At 40.4% G+C, this 20,922-nt stretch overlaps 1 protein-coding gene across 1 annotated transcript in view; it reads left to right on the top strand.

The window, feature by feature from the left end:
• IPO5 (importin 5) overlaps window positions 1–20,137 on the top strand; it is a 29,069-nt gene extending 8,932 nt beyond the window's left edge. Inside the window, exons 8-25 of the mRNA XM_004680056.2 lie at window positions 757–844; window positions 2,352–2,458; window positions 4,408–4,532; window positions 4,622–4,711; window positions 4,797–4,970; window positions 6,543–6,761; window positions 7,707–7,790; window positions 9,631–9,763; window positions 9,851–9,972; window positions 11,248–11,344; window positions 12,489–12,661; window positions 14,040–14,151; window positions 14,238–14,293; window positions 15,185–15,307; window positions 16,197–16,416; window positions 16,953–17,181; window positions 18,662–18,803; window positions 19,420–20,137. Of these exons, the coding sequence (XP_004680113.1) occupies window positions 757–844; window positions 2,352–2,458; window positions 4,408–4,532; window positions 4,622–4,711; window positions 4,797–4,970; window positions 6,543–6,761; window positions 7,707–7,790; window positions 9,631–9,763; window positions 9,851–9,972; window positions 11,248–11,344; window positions 12,489–12,661; window positions 14,040–14,151; window positions 14,238–14,293; window positions 15,185–15,307; window positions 16,197–16,416; window positions 16,953–17,181; window positions 18,662–18,803; window positions 19,420–19,506 (2,381 nt within the window). The 3' untranslated portion in view covers window positions 19,507–20,137. The remainder of the gene's footprint in view (window positions 1–756; window positions 845–2,351; window positions 2,459–4,407; window positions 4,533–4,621; window positions 4,712–4,796; window positions 4,971–6,542; window positions 6,762–7,706; window positions 7,791–9,630; window positions 9,764–9,850; window positions 9,973–11,247; window positions 11,345–12,488; window positions 12,662–14,039; window positions 14,152–14,237; window positions 14,294–15,184; window positions 15,308–16,196; window positions 16,417–16,952; window positions 17,182–18,661; window positions 18,804–19,419) is intronic.
• The last annotated feature ends 785 nt before the right edge of the window (window positions 20,138–20,922 follow it).

Raw genomic sequence — 20,922 nt, 5'->3', positions numbered from 1 at the left:
TGTCTCATCTTGAATTAGAAGTTAAAAGATGAGCAGTAGACTGGAAAAGAAAAGTTACAGTGCATACAATCAACTACGGTGTCAGTTTCTAGGAAACTCATAAAACAAATTATAAATAACTAATGAACATTGCCCAGTCTTGATAAAAGCAGATGCAACTCCAGAAATAGAAGTGGTTAGAAAGTTTGACAACATCAAGTGTGGGTGAAGGTACAAAGCAGAGAGGATGGGGTTACCCCACAACTGCATAGTGCTTTCAAAACTTGAGAAATATAATGGGCTCCTTTTACAAAATTTCCCCTGGGAATACAAGTTCATACTACAACCATGAGAGCCATTTTGTGGATTTTAGTAACATTGAAGAGGGTGTAACAATTTCCTGCCCTTCATTAGTCTAGGAGATCAGGAGAAGAAACTCATGACAGCAAATTTAGTGGTAAGAAGAAATTTAGAAATGACCGAAATGTCTATCATGGGAATAGTGGGTAGAGTAGCAGAATATGTATCAAGACAAATGTCATATCCACAATTTGATACCATCACATAAAAAACTAATTAGAAAGAACAAGATTTAAGCAAATATAGTGATTAGATCTAAAATTTAACAAACTAGATGTTGGTGACCCTGACAGATGATTTTTTTCTTCCTCTCAGAGACAGGAAGTCCTTTTATAAATCTTAACTTCTTGTTTGTAAATTGTGATATTGAGAAAATAAAAACTTAGTCTTCAGGTAGGAAATAATGACTTATTTTAGTTCCTCAGATGTTAGCAATGATGGTTGATCTTGAAGAGGATGAGGACTGGGCAAATGCAGATGAACTGGAAGACGACGACTTTGACAGGTAACCCCCTACTCCAAGCCCACGCGGAGGTTCCTGAGGGAAGAGCCAGGTTAGGTTGCGGTGAGTGCAAGATGCTGGTGGATCAGCTCTGCCCCGCTAGAGTCTGTAATCTTAAGCTAGCACCGAAGTGTGAAATGGGGGCACTTGGTTTTCTTCTGTAGCAAATTTTGTAAGTATTTCTAATAGCTTAACTATCTTATACTATACAATAGTTGCTTCTACACAGTTCCCTATGAGACACCCTATTTTCCCAGTATAATTTAGCTAGAGAGATAACCTAGCTGTCTCACTTTCTCAAGTTAGGACACACTTTTGAACTCGGGTTCCTGTCACAAAGTCAGTCAAAATCCAAATTCACCACCCAACTCTGTTATGTTAATAGGCTGTTTCGGTAGTTTAAAGGATCATTATCGTGTTAATCAGATGGAGAGGGAAGATTGAGTGGGATGTCAGTAGGTAGACGGGTCTAATGCGGTCTAATGCGGCTCCACTGTTCTCCCTGTGCGTCCTGCTGCTCCCTTACTGAAGTAGAGCCAAGTAGCCCCGGAAAAGCTGTGGTTAGTGTCAGCTTCTGTAACATATTAAAAAACTAGAGGCATTTAACTTAACAGGAATTAATCCTATTAAAAATGACTGGGTTCTGGCTTATATATTGCTTTAAAGCATGTGACATGACCCTTCACTGGAAATTGCCTGTCAGGGCCGAGGAATTCGTGCCAGGTTTCATTTGCCTGGTTCAGTGACTATAACTGCTACCACTTTGCCTTTCATTTGCCCAGTTATGCCACATAAATTTATGTAGTTCATGAAACTTTTTTTCTGATTCTAGATGAATAAGATTTTATTATCTATGAGTGATCAACCATAAATATATTTTCAAGATGAGTTTGAGTGAGTCTTAAGAACCTGTTCTAGAGATCACTTAAATAATCTTCACAGAGCAGAGATTATACGAATGACAAATGACGAACCTTTCTGTTCTAAGATAGTACAAAGGTTTTTATGCCCAAAGGTCTTCAGTGTACAATGAAATACTACAATGAGTTTTGCCTGTGCATGCTTTTTTGGCAGTGCTATTTGCACCTCTTTAAAGATAGGTAGCTGACAGGAAGGGAAAACCAGCTCCTTTCTTTATTCCTTTAAGGGTTCAGTGTTCTGTTATTGATAACTTCAAGGCTACATGGCCAGCAACGGAGATAACATAGTGCTCTTCTAGCTGCTGGTGCCTGCGTCGTGAGGGAAGGTGGGGCAGAGAAAGGGAAACATCTTGAAAAATAAAATTCAGACATGGGACTTTTTAAACCATGGTAAATCATGATAAAAAAAATTACTTGTGTTGCCCTTTTTTGACCCTAGGATTTTAGCCCACAACTTCACTCATTCAAAAGATTGCTTAAGTTATTCTTTTCAGTACTATTCGATAATCTCATATTAAACACTGTTTAGACTTGTATCTATAGTACTCCTCTTGCATATGTTGAATACATGGTTTTTTGCTCGCCTGTAGCAATGCAGTTGCTGGTGAAAGTGCTTTAGACAGAATGGCTTGTGGACTTGGTGGAAAGCTGGTTCTGCCCATGATAAAGGAACACATTATGCAAATGCTTCAGAACCGTAAGTTGTCCTCCAAGTGCTAGAATAATGCAGTGTGATTCTAAGTCATAAACACCGACAAACTTTGAATATGTCTGAAAACTAGTCTGCCTAGCTATAGTCTGTGTATAACATAATGATTTTCTTTTCATCTTTGGCACCATTCAACGTGTATAAGCTCAACCAGTTACCGGTGTTTCCACTGGTGGACTCTTTTCAAATAGATTTTTTTGTGTATGGAGTAATAATTTATAGTAAATTGGACTTGGCAAAGGCATTGAACTCAGGAAAGATTTGTTTCTGCTATATGTGACTTTGAGCAAGTCTTTTGCACCTTCAGTTCCCTGTCTGTAGGGAAATGATGCTTGCCCTACACCCAAGATTGGGGTTGAATCTAAAGATTTATTTAATATATGAAAAAATTAGCTTTATCTTAAAATTTCAATTTTACTGTTTTCACCTTAAGTAATACCTGACATTTTTTAAATTTTAAAAGTTAAAGAAGAAAAACTATTTCCAAATCCCTTTAGCATCACATTCCAAGAACTCTGCATGTTAAGAATAAATAAGGCATGACTTAATTTCTCTGAACTAAATATAGCCACCTTTCTGTGTCTCTTGCAGTTTTGTTTTTTAAGATTTATTTATGCATACAAGAATGACCAGTGGTGCAGGGGGTAAGAGGATTCACCAGCAACAGAGTGAAGAGCAGAACAGGCTGATCTACTGAAATACACTGCTGAGGGGAGCAGTGGGGAGACTCGAGCGGTCTTCTGCTGGATCGAACTCATGCTGCAGTGGCTGCAGACAGCCTCACAGTGCTGCGCTTTAACCCCTTGTGCCACCAGGGAGGGCCCTCTTGTAGATACTTTACTATGTCCAGCATGCAAGATTAGCATGTGAGTGACTTCCAAGATTTATTATATCCTCCATTGAGAAACTCTGTGTCAGTGATCATTGAGTATTTGAAAGAACATTTAAAACGTATATATGATAATGTTATTATAAACCTTAAAAGGTCTTAAAACTTAAAAGCAACTTTAGGAATTTTTTAGAAATTCTTAAAGTAGTATTAGAACAATTCACCTTTACATGCTATTTGGATGCCCTAAAATAAAAAATTAAGTCTGATATAATTAAGGATTTTTTACTACTTGGATAATGTGTACATGAAGAGTTCTCAAACATTCTGTTCTCAGGACCCCTTTACAGTCATAGAAATTAATGAAGATGTTAGGGTGCTTTTGTTTATATGGGTTAGATCGTGCTTATACTGTTGGATGTTAAAACAGATCCTTAAAATATGCCTTTAATAATAAATTAATAGTACCCCATTATTAATATTAAGAAATAGCATGTATTCATATTAATTTATCATTATTAAATAAAAATATTTAAAAGCATTCTTATTTTTTATCTATATTTAATAAATCAGGAGAAACATTTAAGTGATTGATTTAAATACTGATCAGCTCTTTGCTTCCATGTTGCCTTTTAACTTTGGAGGAAAAATAGTTATGTGAAATAACCTCCTTTATTTATATCCAGTCAGGCACTTTTTCTGTTCATATTCCTAGTAGCTGTATTAAAATATTTTTGTATTTTCTGGGCCCTCCCTGGTGGCACAGCAGGTTAGAGTGCTGCACTGCAAAGCTAAGTCAAGCCGTGGCTGCTTCAGTGCGAGTTCAATCCCTGCCTTGGAGGTGACTCATGGCAAGCAGACCTCTCCTGTCTCGCCTGCTGCTCCCCTCAACAGTGTACTTTGTAGATCTGCCTGTTCTGCTCCCCACTTTATGGTGAATCCTCTTGCCGCCCCTACACCTCTGCCCTGTTCCCCATTTCTGTATGCACAAATAAATCTTAAAAATACATACATATATTCATATTTTCTAAGGAAGGGTTGTACTTCTCACTACTGGAATGACTTGTCTGCAGTGTCTAATTCCTATTCTTGTGTAACTCTCCCATAGCTGACTGGAAGTACCGGCATGCGGGGCTAATGGCCTTATCTGCCATTGGGGAAGGATGTCACCAACAAATGGAAGGAATTCTAAATGAGATAGTAAATTTTGTTTTGCTTTTTCTTCAGGATCCTGTAAGTACTCAGACATTTGATTCATAATTAGTATTATAGTTTCCCTTGGGAAGCCATTGCCCTTACTAATATGCAGGAACATATTCCAGCATCCACGAGTGAGGTATGCAGCCTGTAATGCTGTGGGACAGATGGCTACAGATTTTGCACCTGGCTTCCAAAAGAAATTCCATGAGAAGGTAGGTCAGAAGTCCCTCCAGGACTCGGTCAGACTTGAGTAGGGCGGCGCTGCAGAACGCACGTTTGTATGGTCTTATTCCACAGGTGATCGCAGCGCTGCTGCAAACCATGGAAGACCAGGGCAACCAGCGAGTGCAGGCCCACGCAGCTGCGGCGCTCATCAACTTCACTGAGGATTGCCCCAAGGCCTTGCTCATCCCGTATCTGGACAACTTGGTGAAGCATCTGCATTCCATTATGGTACTTAAACTGCAGGAGGTAAGTTTCAAGATCTTTAAGCTTCTTTAGAAATTAATGTAGGATAATTTGATGGGCTAGACCTGAAGAAAGAGGAGCTCTTCATGATGGCCTTAAAGAACAGGTTAGTAAGAGGACATTTGAGGTAATTCTAAGCAGAATAATTCAGACTTGATCAGAGAAAGGTCAGTACTGGACTAGAAAAGACATGGCCTTAAAAGTGAGGTCAACATGTGTATTACCTTGACAACAAGGCAAAGTTATTTTTGAACTGATAATATGTAAGATTAGAAGAGCTACTTTATGTTCTTAATTGCTGCAAGAAATCATGGTGATATGTTCATAGGAAACTCACATGTTAGTTTTATAAGAAATAGCAAGAATAGGAGATTTATGGTAAGACCCAGCCTATAGTCATTCCGTGAGCCTAGGCTATAACTGGAAATTATGGGAAGGAGAAGATTGTAGAAGCTACTTCTAAAGCAATTTCTTTGACAGTTTGTGTTTCAAAAGATGAGAAGTAAAAAATGTTGACCACCATTATTCTAACCTTGGTGACAGGAATAGGGAAAATATGAAAAGGGTATATATATTTTGCTTTAAATATATTGAATTTATTAAATACAGCTTGGCCACCCAAGATTGTATAGCTTAAGCAGTACAATCTAAAATCAGTATGACTGATAATTCTCTCCACTATATAACAGCCCAAAACAGAGGTAGTAGGAATAAACAAGGGGAAATTTTGTAATAGGCATTAAACAAACATTTTAACAGGAGTCAGATTCATGCTGGAAAGTTAAATACTTTGAGATAAGGCAAAACATAAGGAGCACTCTGTTAACAGAAAACAGCCCGTATAAATAGTTCAACAGGAATTCTTAAATTTGTCCAAAACCAGAGCTCTCCCCGGTGGCACAACAGGTTAGGACACAGCACTGCAAGCTGGCTACAGCCGCTTCAGTGAGTTCGATCTCCAGCCCCGGAGGTGATCACATGGCGCAGCAGACCTCTCCTGTCTTGTCTACTGCTCCCCTCAGCAGTGTGCTTCATTGATCTGCCTGCCCTGCTCCCCTCTCACCGCCCCTGCACCTGTGGCTTGTACCACAGTTCTGTATGCATAAATAAATAAATCTTTAAAAAAAAAAAAAAGAAAAGAAAAACAGTTTTAAGTCCTTAAAAAAAATTGTCCAGGGCCCTCCATGGTGGCGCAACAGGTTAAAGCACTGCACTGAGAAGCTTAAGCCACTTCAGCATGAGTTCGATCCCCGCCTGCCCCGGAGGTGACCACATGGCATGGCAGACCTCTCCTGGCCCGCCCGCTGCTCCCCTCAGCAGTGTACTTCGTCGATCTGCCTGTTCTGCTCCCCACTCTGTCTCTGGTGAATCCTCTCACCCTCCACATCTCTGGCCTGTACCCCAGTTCTGTACAAATAAATAAATAAATCTTTAAAAAAAAAAAAATTGTCCAAACCTACACTCTCCAGTCTCACTTTTGGGGGGTGGTCACAGCTTACTATTTCAAAGAAGCTTTTGAAGTGATTATTTCTTCCAGTTTCTAACATTCACCTGTTTTATATGTCTTCCTTCTAGTTGATTCAGAAAGGCACCAAGTTAGTTTTGGAACAAGTTGTGACATCTATTGCATCAGTTGCAGATACTGCAGAGGAAAAATTTGTCCCATACTATGACTTATTTATGCCATCACTAAAACATATTGTTGAAAATGCAGTTCAAAAGGAGCTCAGACTTCTTAGAGGAAAAACTATTGAATGCATCAGCCTCATTGGTTTGGCTGTCGGGAAGGAAAAAGTAAGTGACTTGTATGTGAATGGATTGTATGGAATTTGGCTGTGGAGACATTGAGAGTATTAGAGGGTTTTCCCTGCTGACAAATGGTGTTTGGATGCTCGTTTTTTTCACCATCCTGTCCTTTATTATATCATTTTATAGTCTTTTTAAATCAGTAATATTTATTCTTAATGCAGCTTTGCTTTTGCAACATCCTTTCCCTTGCACATCTACAGTCTATCTTTTGGCAGGCATCTGGGGTTTTAAGGTCCATCATTCAAAATGAATTTACTTTTACTCATTTCAGCATGTGTTTGGAAACATTCCACTTACTTTGCTCTTAATCCAAAAAGCATCCGCCACCCTAAGAGAAATCCGTATGCATGTAGCCCCTTCAGGAAATAATTAGCAGGAACCACTGGTCAGTGTGTTTTTCTTCCAAGCCAGCATCTCATGGTTGTCAAAACTAATCCAAAACAAGTTCCTATATCGTCAGCCTCTCACATTCTGAATCTCAGAAATGTTAGCTTAGACCCTCTCTCCCTGGTCTCTGCGAAAACCAGCATCAGTGTTAACTTATAAATTGTCTATTTCCATACTCTCAGGTTATCTTTGAAATCCTGGCTGTTTATGCAGTGGCAATCGCCCAAACTACATAGCTAGATGAAATCATATAGTTTTATGAAACCCAAAATTTTCTTACTGGGCTTGGATTGTCCTTTTATTTCTAGAAATAGATAAATCGTTAGCTGAAACTTGATGTTCTTAGAAATATTTTTATACTACAATTCACCTTAACCCTGGCTGCAAATACATTTTCTTAGGAAAAGCACTCAGATTCTTTGCAATATAGATGAAACTTTTTCAAGATAATCTCTTGGAGCGAAAATTTTGTAAATAGAATTTGTCTGACCTGAAATACATGACTGATACTGGTGTTAATTCCCCCAAAATCATTTCTTTCAGTTCATGCAAGATGCATCAGATGTGATGCAGCTGCTGTTGAAGACCCAGACAGACTTCAGTGACATGGAAGATGATGATCCTCAGGTAAAGCTGCTCTCGTGCACTCAGATCCATGTAGAGGTTAACTTTACTAAGAAAACTTGAGTGATAGGTGTCTTGAGAGAATAGCAAGCCCTGCTTCAGGGGCGTTCTTAGCTGGTTTTCCTTGTACTTTTCATGATCCTTTTTTTTCTTAGTCCCTTGTAGCTGCTCTCCTGACTCACCCTCATCTTGAGGGTCCTACGCTAGGACCCTACGCTTACCTTCTTCCTCCCCTTGAACTGTGTTGTTCACAATCATGGCTTCAGTTTCCCTGTGGTGCTTTTGACTTCCAGGTAGTCTCTGAATTCAGGGTTCATTTATCCGACCACTTACTAGATTAACTCCATTTGAATGCATCCTGGCCCTTTGAAAGCCACATGACTTCCCTCCTCTGTCAAAAGAAAAAGAAATGCAGAACCTAACAGTCTTGTCTCTCATTCTCTGCATATGAACAAACATACCGTTAGCTCAGAAAGAACCTGCCCCCACCAATCTGCTAACTAACACAGTTCACATCCTTCACAAGTCTCCAGGGTACTTAAGACATCATTGTAGTAACATCGTAAATGTATGACATAATTTAGTGGTGCTCATGATGCCTGATATATAACCAGCACTGATTAATTGTTTAATTAAATTTTGACTTTACCTATAATTGTTTCACCATCCCTTAAACAGGAAAAGAGAATAAGCAGGATGGAGTATGAAGAAACAGCATGTATGGGTTTTTTGCTTTCTTTGCACAATAATATATAAACATGCATGTGTTTTATGTGTATGGAGATTAAAAGGCCAAAAGGATACTTACCTGCTAGCAGTAGAGAGCCTGAGGGGAATAGGGCACTCTTAGGGGATTGCGCTGCCAGTCCACCTTGTGTCAGCCAGTGGTAGAGAGCATGTTGTGCGGAACATGCCTAGTGCATCATTTGTGGTGCAAATGGGCTGTATTTTTTTTTTTTTCGTCATTTTGTACATTTTTTTTTTCCATCACGATTGTAATCCCCGCGGGTTTCCCATCACCAAATCACCCGTGTGCCATCACCATAATCCCATGCATTTTTCTTCCCCCTCCACCCCCCACCCCCGTTTTTGATCCCATTCCCCACTCCACCCCCACAAAATGTCTCTGGTATATGGTTGTTCATTATTTTTGTTATTTTCTCGCCTGGTCCATTATACTCCTGCTATGAGTGACACCATCCCGTATTTTTCTTTCTCTTTCTGGCTTATCTCACTAAGCATCAAATGGGCTTTATTTTTACACTTCAAGTTTTGTTTTTTTTTTTTTTTAAATTAATAGGTATGTGTAGATGTGGATGTACATATGCAAATGAGACAGACAAAATAGGTATTGCAGTGTAAAAGTCACTTTCTGAGGCTGTCGCAGTGAGCCAGACCCTGATTCTTTGTAGGTGACTTGCAGGTGAGCTGTCTTAAAATATACCCCAGCCACTTGCACAGAAAATTAAAATATTTATGAGAAAGGATGTTTGTCTCAGGTGTTAGAATGTTAGGTAGTAGGGAAACAAAGTCAAGTAGAATATGTTCTAGAAAATCAGTGTCAAGGTAAGACACAACAACAGAAACCTGTGCACTGTTGTAAACTAATACTACCTCCATAAAAAAAAAAATAAACTCTTTAAAGTCGTGGCAGTTGTTTCTGAAAAGAATAAAAAGCTATGGGGGAAAAAAGACTATTTAAATTACAGTATTATTTCTGAACATTTTATGGCCTTAGGAAATACACTTAATGGTTAAAGAACCATTAATGTAAACAATTATTTCCATGACACAGAGAAATGCCTTTCATTATGATTTTTTTATTATTATTATTTCTCCCCAGATCTCTTACATGATCTCAGCATGGGCCAGAATGTGCAAAATCCTTGGGAAAGAATTTCAGCAGTATCTTCCTGTGGTCATGGGGCCTTTAATGAAGACAGCCTCCATTAAGCCTGAAGTGGCCCTTTTAGACAGTAGGTGTCTTCATGAGGACATAGTGATTATAAAATTCCTCTCTGCTATTATTTTTAACATGAATTTGTTTTCTTCCCTGTTACTAGCTCAAGACATGGAAAATATGAGTGATGATGATGGCTGGGAATTTGTGAACCTTGGAGATCAGCAAAGTTTTGGTATTAAAACTGCAGGACTGGAAGAAAAGTCAACTGCTTGCCAGATGCTGGTAAATGATTGATGTTTACTAACTGGTTTATGACTTACAGTATGCTTTGTGTACATACTTAATTATTTTTGAAAAGCTAGCAGTATTGGGAGGGGGAGGAAGAGTTGGGAATACATTACTTAAAAAGTGAAATGTAGAAACCTCTCTCCTCATTTTACATCCGAAGAAACCATGTGGATAAACCCTTAATTACTAACATTGATGTTTTTAATAACAAGGACTTCCCTGGTGATGCAGGGGTTAAAGTCTCAGCATTATTAAGCTGTCACCAGTCGCTGTGGCTGAGTTCCAGCCCCAGCCAGGGAGCTAGCCCATATAAAGTAGCAGATCTCTCATGTCCGCTCAGCAGAGTATTTCAGTAGACCTGCCTGCTCTGCTCCCCACTCTGTTTCTGGTGAACCCTCTCAACCCCTGCCTTGGTTTTATGTAATCTGAGGTTTCTCCCCGTTAGTATGTGTTATAGACACTTCTGGGTGATTTTTTTAAACAAAAGAATTGAGATTATGGTATGTATAAATTTAGCAATTAAATCTAAAGAAAAAGTTAATTGGTTAAATTTTATATTAATAGAACAATTATGTCTTCTAATTCATTTGAAAATACTTGAACTTTTCAATACATAGCTAAAATTTAAACATTTTGTGGTTTTGGTTTTTTTTGTTTTTTTTTTTTTTTAAAGATTTATTTGTTTATACAAGAACTGGGGTACAGGACAGAGTACAGGGTGTGAGAGGATTCACCAGAGACAGAGTGGGGAGCAAAACAGGCAAGTTGACTGAAACCCACTGTTGAGGGGAGCGGCGGGGAGACAGGAGAGGTCTGCTATTTATATGGGCTAGCTCCCTGGCAGGGAATCGAACTCGTGCTGCAGCGACTGCAGATCACTTCACTTTAACCCATTATGCTGCTGGGGAGGGCCCAGCAGTTAATGTTTTCATGGTGTCTTTCTGAGCAAACATTTCTGGGGGGGCAAATACAAATTACCAACTCTTAATGAAGTACAGGAGACTTAATAGCATTTATTTTCTGTTTCACTGTTAAAATAATTGCTCAAAAATACGCATTTGCTACAGATAGCACTTAAGTGATAGGGTACAATTTAAATTTTTGTATAGCTTATCTTATATTCTGAAAGAGTATTTTTATCCTCGGTGCAACTATAAATATGTGATTCTAGTCATGGTACATAGTCATGGTACAGCTTTCCGTGGTCTTTATGATTTTATCATTATTAACACCTGGAAACTGACCAATTTCCCAATGCTTTCGTTTCAGGTTTGCTATGCAAAGGAGTTGAAGGAGGGCTTTGTGGAGTACACAGAGCAGGTCGTCAAACTGATGGTCCCGTTACTGAAATTTTACTTCCACGATGATATCCTTCACATGTTGAACACAGAGCATAGTTTATTACACTTGACAGCTCTTGTTACTGGTTTTGTTTGCAATGACAGTGGCTGCAGGTTATAAAGTTGGGCCTTTGTTTCTCTTGTGCCGCAAACATGAAAAAGGAAATGCATCTCCTAATTGACAATATTCTGTGGGCCACTGAAGGATTTTTAGCATGGATTTTTAATTAGCATATGCTTACTATTGTATATAATTGTAGCTTTTCCAAAGAGCTTGTAATGGTAAGAGGAAGTAAGCTCTTACGAAGTCAGAGACTCATTGACACCTACCTCCCTAGCGCTGAGAATCTACATTTCGGGTATGGATAGCTAGCACCTTTGGGGAGAAAAATCTGGTCTGTCTGCATGATGGGTGTCTTTCTCCTTAGTATAGTGACAGTAGCGGTGAAATGTGTGGATACATTGTTATGCCTCCCCACATGTATGTGTGCGCACTTTCCTAGGTGGGTAAGAACCCGGGGAAGCAGCAGAGTCTAGCCCAGACACAGGTCTGCCTCAGAGCCCTTGGTTGGAGTAGTTTATGCAATTTCCTGTCCTGGAGTCCTTCACCGCTGATGTCTTTTCCCCCCAACAGACTTCCCAGGATGCCAGAGGGCAAAGCAGGATTGTTTATAAGAGGAAGTCCCAAGATACTTTTACAAATGGTATGTGGTAGGGAGAGGCAACTTGATTTTCACTGGAAACTGGAAAGGCTAGAAAGGAAGAGATGTTTTCTTCCATAGTCTTCCCAGTAAAGTCCTAACTACAGTTGCATTTATTAGACATTTGCGCCACGCCCTTTTTGAGACAGACTACTAGGGTCTCAGTTCCTTTTCCAGCTTGTACATTTTTGAATTGAGACCCAGCACTCTGCCACTGGCTTCATGGCTGCTGCATTGTGGGTGACAGAGGACACGAGGTATGTCTTACGGGCAGATAGATTGCTATTTTTATACACAAGTCCTGTTTAACACAGCTCTTGGGTAGCCATTCTAGATAAACAGAAGTTGCCTGGCTCAAATTAGCCCAGTGAACACATGAACATTTCACAAGTGAACACATGAACATTTCACAAGTGAAACGATACAACATTCTCTTGAAGATAGAATTGCATTCCCTTAACAATGAAACGTGTTCGAGTGGCGGCAGCAGAATCCATGCCTCTTCTCCTGGAATGTGCAAGAGTCCGTGGTCCTGAGTACCTCACTCAGATGTGGCACTTCATGTGTGATGCTCTAATCAAGGCCATTGGCACAGAGCCAGACTCGGACGTCCTCTCCGAGATAATGCACTCTTTTGCAAAGGTAACTTGCTTTTAGATGTGTGTAGATGACTGTTCATTCATCTTAGCCTTGTTGAATAAATTGTGCATTTCCTTGTTCTGCATAACATGATGTATTTTTTCCCACCAAATGTTTATTTTTAGTGTTTTCCTCCTTTTTTCTTAAAGATTTATTTATGCATATAAGAACTGGGGTCCAGGCCAGAGGTGTGGGGGTGAGGACTCATCAGAGACAGTGGGGAGCAGAAAAGGCAGATCCAATGAAATACACTGTTGAGGGAGCAGTGAGCCAGACAGGAGAGGTCTGTCGCGCCATGTGGGTCAGCCTACTGCCCGAGGATGGAATTCAGTGGCTTTGGACAGCTTCATAACACTGTGATTTAACCCATGGTGTCAGCAGGGAGACCCTTCTGTGTTTTCTATTAATTGTAGCTAGTCTTTATTCTAGTTTTGATTAGTGTCCATAATTTGACCTAATATTTAACTATGGGCGTACCCATTCTTCTAAATTCCTTTTTTCCCCGTTGCCATCTCTTCATGCTGTTGAAAGAGCTTTGCTTGTTCTCCATAAATTGCTTGTTCCACTCACTTTCTTGCAGTTTAGTCTCCTTTCTCAAGGAGCAGTGCTACTCTGAGTCGCTCCCTCCCTGTCCCGTCCTCTGGGTCTTCCCTGTCCCCCTGTTGCTCATAGCACCATCGCTTGCTCACCTTTTGATTTTAACGTTCTTCAGTATTCTTATTCCCATTTACATTGCTGCAATTCAGAATTTGCTGTTTCTCCATAGATCACATATGCCCAGGCCTTCGCTCCTCGTGTACTCGCCTGCAGTGCCTGCCTGGCAGGTTTTCTTCACTGCTATCTTTGTACAGTATGAATGTGTTGAGCTTGGAAATTGCGTGGTCTGTTCCATCTTTGAATCCTCAGCACCTAACCTAATGTCCAGCGCTTAATATATGCCCAGGAACTGTTTACAATAAAGTTTTTTCATTTTTAAAAATACTATTGTAGCCCTCCCTGGTGGCACAGCAGGTTAAAGCGCAGCAACGAAGAAGCTAAAGCCACTTCAGCATGAGTTCGATCCCCGCCTGCCCCGAAGGTGATCACAGGGCGCGGCCGACCTCTCCTGACCCGCCCGCTGCTCCCCTCAGCAGTGCACTTCAGCAGTTGGCCTATTCTGCTCCCCACTCTGTCTCTGGTGAATCCTCTCACTGCCCCTGCACCTCTGGCCTGTACCCCAGTTCTGTATGCATAAATAAATCTTTTCTTTAAAATACTATGGTAACCAATGCAAGTATGTTAATTTTTCTCAGTTTTCCATGGTTCTTAATCGAGTTTAATTTTTGATTCTAAAAACTCATCTTAAATCTTATGGGTTGCTTCTTTGCTTACCTCATTTTAGTGCATTGAAGTAATGGGTGATGGATGTCTTAATAACGAACACTTTGAAGAATTGGGCGGTATATTGAAAGCTAAACTCGAAGAACATTTTAAAAACCAAGAATTGCGGCAAGGTAAGTTTTCTATAATGTCTTTCCTGAATATAACCCTGACCATTTTGGCCACCATTTAAAAAGATGTTTATTTGGGTCTGTTGTAGTTAAAAGACAAGATGAAGACTATGATGAACAGGTAGAGGAGTCACTACAAGATGAGGTAAATTATTCCCTTCAGAATATGATCATTTGCATCTTAAAAGATTTTTAAATGCTTCAGTTCCTAAAATGTACTGACCTGTCTCTCTGATACTGTCTGTAATCTGTGCAGAAACATTGTATGTGTCATTTTATTAATTTTGAGAATGAAATTTAAAATTAGCTGACTTGTGTTTGGGATGCATGTGTGCATTTTACTGCAATAGCTCACACAAAACACTTCGAACTCACCTGGTATAACTCTGTGCCTTTTACAACACCTGTTATACCTGATAGTATTTTCCCCATTTGAAAGATGAGTGGATTCAAACTCAAGTTTTAATGGCTGCCCAAAAGCCTCACGCTTTTAACAGCGGGGCTTACCCCCGGCCTTCCTGTAATACCAGTTGTCTTTCTGCTGGACACAGTATAACGTAGGTTTTCTTATGAATGATAAAATTCTCCACTTGATACTCAGTTTCTCCCCCCAAATCACCCGATACCAAACATGATTTCAGTTGTCCATCTAGAGGCCAGAATGTGTAGCATGTGGCCATCCTGGTAGCGCATTGCTAGGCCGTGGATCACCCCCGATTCAGTGGGGTGCTGCTATGCCTGCTGCATGTTGCTGGGGTGAGACATTTTAACTGACCTGCATCTTCCACCATCCTGCTCCACAGTTAAACCCATTCTTACTGAAAACACTTTCATTTCAAAACTGGGGAATCTGGGATAATTTTTTAACCAAACACTTGTCAGTACCTTCTAAAATGTCATTGCAGTAAGTGCAGTACTTGCCACACTTTTCTTTATTGTAAGTGATGAGAAATCATCTTCTTAGATATTTTAAATAAATGTTACTGTCACTTTTTTAATATGTATAAGTGTGTCTTCTGTTTTGTTTTCTTTTTAGGATGATAATGATGTTTATATTCTGACCAAAGTGTCAGACATTTTACACTCAATATTCAGTAGCTACAAGGAGAAGGTGTTACCGTGGTTTGAACAGCTGCTTCCCTTAATTGTCAATCTAATTGTAAGTGTTAGTCCTCTGTGACATTCACTGTAAGCAGTTGACCTGGAATTCTTTCATTACAGCATTGGCAAACTTTAACTTTCAGGTTAAAATGAATCTGAGGAATTATAAAAAGTTTATCCTGTTGTATACATCTTTAATTTTGTGAAGTTTACTGCATTGCTCTAAATATTTTCACTCAGCTACACTTGAAGTTTGATGACTATATTTTTCATAGATCAGTTCCAGCGCATTCTAAAGACATGCAAATGATTTCTTTTTCATTATTTTAGATTGTCAGTGCCCTACTGAATAAATGGAAAGCCCATTTAGTAACCAAAAATGATCACTTTTTTCTAGCAGACCCTAGAGAATTCATTTATAGTCTAGTTATGTGCAGCCAGCAGTCATTCTGGGTAATGTACTTCGAAATCCAGTTTTTAAAGTATATATTGTAAATTGAAAGTGTCATCACATGTCGATCTTTTCTGACTTTCAGTTTTGTACTTTATAGTCTTAAGATAGTGCTGTATATTTTTTTAAGAGAAGGCACACGTGACTATTGCTTACCCTGTTAAATCTGTACTTGAAGATCCTGGCAGACATTACTGTGTCTTTTAGATGCAACATCACCGTCATGTTTTATAAAGTAGAGGGACATGCGTTGCTGCTGCCGCTCTGGTGTCGTATCTGATCGTGCTATTGAACAAATCACTCAGATCCTCTAAACTTTAAAATCTTCACAGTTTCAGGATGATTATTCACAAGAAGTGGTTGTTACCAGGGTTTGTTTTCATTGCCTGTTTCAGAAATATCCGTGTATGCTGATGTTCTGTAATGAGTCTTTTTTTCTTCGTGCATTTATCATGTGCTCCAGTTTTGCCAACTTACAAGACTGTCTCTCTCGTAGTGTCCGCACAGGCCGTGGCCAGACAGGCAGTGGGGACTGTGCATCTTTGATGATGTCATCGAACACTGTAGCCCAGCCTCCTTTAAGTACGCAGAATATTTCCTGCGGCCGATGCTCCAGTACGTGTGTGACAGCAGCCCAGAGGTCAGGCAGGCGGCTGCGTACGGCCTGGGAGTCATGGCGCAGTGCGGCGGAGACAGCTACCGTCCCTTCTGTACAGGTGCTGCCATGTGTTTGGCTTCCCTTTGCGCTACCTCGCCTGTGTCCAGACCACCAGATAGCGTGTGTCTGTTTCTGCTGATTGCCTTTCCTTTCCAAGCTCAGAGACTTCAGCGTGTTCTCAGAAATGGCAAAGAAGTCTGAGTGGAACCAGCCTCCTGCCCTAGTCCTGCAGGGAACTAGGAGGTTGGAGGCCTACCCCAACCTCGCTGCGACATGAGAAACATTCTGGGGGGCCTGTAGGTTAAGCACAGGAAGTAGCTCAGCAGCTTGGAAGCCTGAGTGCCCAGAAGTGTGAGGAGCTTAGATGTGGAGGCTGAAGCCTCTCAGAGGGCTGCAGCGTGGGAAGCAGCTCTGCTGACCGTACTGGCCCGCTCCTCTTGTCCCGCTGATTCTGTCACCAAGAAGACAACTTTCCTTCTGTGCTGACATTTCTTCCTTATCAGCAACTGGACCAAACATGAGAAGATGTGGGTATGTGTTTGTTTGCAAAAAAAGGAGATTTTTAACTTAGTCTTCTTTAATGTTTCATTTTAGAAGCGCTTCCGCTTCTGGTAAGAGTCATACAGTCTGCCGATTCCAAGACCAAAGAAAATGTCAATGCTACAGAGAACTGCATCTCAGCAGTGGGGAAGATTATGAAATTCAAGCCTGACTGTGTGAATGTAGAAGAGGTCCTCCCACACTGGTTATCTTGGCTCCCGCTCCATGAAGACAAAGAAGAAGCTGTTCAGACTTTCAATTATCTGTGCGACCTTATTGAAAGGTGAGAGAAATGGACAGGTAACCTTTTTTACCTCCCCTATCGTAAAACAGCTCAGGTAATAATGCTCTCTGTAACTCTTACCAACACATGTTGGAGTAGACTGCCAAAACAGTGGGTCTAATTTTGAGTTTTTCTCAACAGATCAGACATTATAAAGCATAACTTTTTTTTTTTTTAAAGATTTACTTATTTATACATACAGAACTGGGATACAGGCCAGAGGTGCAGGGTGGTCAGAGGATTCACCAGAGACAGAGTGGGGAGCAGAACAGGCAGACTGATGAAGTACACTGCTGAGGGGAGCAGCGGGCGGGTCAGGAGAGGTCTGCCGCCTCCGGGGTGGGGATCGAACTCCTGCTGCAGTGGCTTTAGCTTCTTAGTGCTGTGCTTTAACCCGCTGCGCCACCAGGGAGGGACAAAAGCATAACTTTTTAAAAAGAAAAAAAATGTTCCTTCTTAGTGTTCAGTTATCTGTGCCATTCGTTTCAGCTTTACTGAAGAATAATTGACAAAATACTTGTAAGCAAAATAAGATTGCACTGTTATTTGACCCTCTACAATTCGTGTCTTTTTCCTTGGATTCAAGACTCGGTGGTATAAAGAAAGCACATGAACAGTCAGTCAGGATCTGACCCTGTACTCCAGCATTATCAATACTGTTTTGTGCCCAAGAGTCTTTCTCTACCTGCAGTAGCCTGGAGTCCACTGTCAAATCACGAGCATGTTCTCGGTTGTAAGTCCAAGTTCCTGTCAGTGTTAGTCCTGTTTGAGCTGTCACTGTTAGTTCCTGCTTTCAGTTCATGAATAAACCCAACTAGCACGGCTCTTTTCCTTGAGTTTGTAAAAGGAAACCAGTGGACATTTCTTCAGGCCTGTTTTAAGTTTGGGTATTGTGTTTGAATCTTCCCACTGGAATGTCACCAAAGAAATGCCTGGCCTTCCTGGAGCAGATACACTTTCTGCCTGCTCCTGCCTCTGGACTAATCTGGCTCTATTGTGCTGTTGATCTGTGCCCTTGGGAATGACTGCTCGGAATTCCTCTAGATACTGGATTCTGGTTTACTGTCAAGTCTCTTAACGTTAAACTTGCCTAGTCATCTGACCCATAAATCCCTCTGAACTTAGTACTGACTATTTTGAATCTATTTTGAAGTATCATGTGTTAACCTGTTATTAGCAATTGCTTGCTTTTTTATAGGTCACCAATTACTTATACAGGATTTAATTATAGCTGAGGGATTCGATTATTTGGCCTTTAAAACAACCCTGAGAGATAAGCCAAGTGTTTTTCCAAGTTTACTTGGGAAAACAGAAAAGCTCCTAAATTAAATTAACTGCTTTTCTTCATAATGAGTTGAAAAGAGTTGATTTTAATGAATGTGTAATTTAACACATTCAGTGTTGGGGAAGGATGTAGGGGGAAGTATGAGTGCTTAAGTGATTTCTCTTCAAAATGTTTTATTTCTTTTTTTCTCCTCAGTAACCACCCAATTGTTCTTGGCCCAAACAATACCAACCTGCCCAAAATATTCAGTATAATTGCAGAAGGAGAAATGCATGAGGCCATTAAACATGAAGATCCTTGTGCCAAACGTCTGGCTAATGTTGTTCGCCAAGTCCAGGTAAGCCGATCTGGCCAACTAGAAGGTGAAATGTTTCTTTTGGGTTTTCCTTGTTCCCCCTTCCTTTTAATTTACAGTCTGTTAAAGTGTTACACAGTTTATATTGCAAGAAGGAAGTCAATTCTAATGACATTTTTATAGTTACTTCTCCGAGTCTCAAAAGGATTAAATTTGTTATGATCTATCCATCTCTTCTCATTTATTAAAACTAAAACCTTGACCTAAAGTATGAGACATTTTGAACCTTCCACTTGTTTATTAGCACAGACTCAAAGAGATTTTCCTGCATAACCGAAGGGGAAAACAGATTACAGTAACAGTAGTAAATGTCAGCTGGCAGAGGTCTTGGTGACTTTTACTCCCTGAATTCATGTGTGTCAGTCACACGCCTGTGTCATCTTCCTAATGTGACGTGCAAAACGAAGACACCTAACTGCCACTGAAGTGAGCTTTCAGGAAGTAAACTGGTTTCTTGCCTCATGGCACTCATCAGACCAACACTTACCTGGAAAGAGAGTGTTCTGTAACTGTTAGGGCCGCCTAGAGTAACGGTGACCTTAAAGTACTTCCAGAGGACCATTGCAGCCAGCCTAACCCTGTGGCCTCTCTTCCCTAGACCTCTGGCGGACTGTGGACTGAATGCATAGCGCAGCTCAGCCCCGAGCAGCAGGCGGCCATCCAGGAGCTCCTGAACTCTGCGTGAAGGGCCTTCGTATCGCCCTCAGAAAACTAACTCCAAATAAACGTTTACCCTTTTGTTTAGGTTTCTTTGTTTTGTTTTTAAGCAAAAGAGAACGTTAGAATTGTGTGTCGGCGGCTCTTCTGCACAGCCACAGCAGCAGGATGAGCAGCTCGGGGTCTCAGAATGGCATTTGATGAATTTCTATCAACCACTGAAGAAACCCTCGTAAGTCCTACAGTAGCACTGAAGAGTATTTTTCTATTGGTATAACCCATCCCTGTGAAGGTGAAAGGAAAATAAAATTAATTTTTCTCGTTAGACCTAAGGAAATTTGACACAACAACAGCTGTAACATCAGTTCCTCATCATAGATGTTTGTTAAGTTGTTACACAGCTATTGTGTTCATGCAGTTCATTGGAGTGTGAGTCTTGGATAGGGTAGAGAGAAGCCTTCTACCCAGCAACGGGTAGACCCAGACACCGGGGAAGCGAAGACACGGACGATGTCGGCTCTGGTGGCACTTTGCGTTCTCTGCAGAAGCTTCGCGTGACTCCGCGGAGGCTCTCGCTGGCGGCCCCTGACTGTGAAGGGGTGTTGCATGTCTGGCAGTAGTCTCTCTCACTCCTCAATAAACGGCATTGAGATGCAAAAGAAGCTTGTGTAAAGCTCGGTACTGTCTGGCTTTGGTTCATTTAATGTTTTTAATATAAGAGTATAATATTTTTTTAAAAGTATTAACTACAGCTCTGGACTTCCCCCCTCCGTGTTTTCCTTGTGCAATTCAGACTTACAAGCACCTGGTTTTTACTGTCTTCTACTTTAATTTAAACCTGTGGCACACCTTCTCCTTCACGGCTGGTGTCCTTTTGACATTTGCAGATTTCAATCAGTAGTTTTTTTAAGCTAGAATTGTTCTGGTTAGATCAGAAAGATCCGGACTAGTGTTTTCATTGCAAATTGTAGTTGCTATAGAGCCACACACAACTTTAAACTTTTAATTTTATGATAAGTATTATGGTTAAGATGATTTACTGATAAATTCAGTAAAATGTGTGAATGTTTTTTTTTCTTTATGTATTAACCTCATAGCAGTAAATGACTTGCTATTGTTTCTTTTAAGTGATTTTTCTAAGGGATCTTACTAGATTTCTGTTGAAACTTCAGTGTTAACGTTTTTATAGTTTGTACTAAATTTACCCGTGATATAAAAATGAATTTTATGCCTAGATCAGAATTTAAAATTAAAGATTTTTTCTTTAAATGATTTGCATCACTTTATTAAAAACTAAATCTGAAGGGAAAGAGAAAGGAACATGGACTTTACTGTAAAGACGGTTCCCTTGGTAGAAAAGGCCTTCCGCGGGGCGGGGTCTGTCGCGGCGCTGGGCTGGCAGCCTGCTGGATGCTTCACCCTGGGCCGCCGTCCTCGGGGGGCC

The sequence above is a fragment of the Condylura cristata genome, unplaced genomic scaffold (assembly GCF_000260355.1).
Source record: "Condylura cristata isolate star-nosed mole 26May11 unplaced genomic scaffold, ConCri1.0 scaffold00010, whole genome shotgun sequence".
NCBI classification, from domain to species: Eukaryota; Metazoa; Chordata; class Mammalia; order Eulipotyphla; family Talpidae; genus Condylura; species Condylura cristata.
The sequence above is the reverse complement of the archived record's forward strand: the minus strand, read 5'-3'. Positions and strand labels throughout refer to the sequence as shown.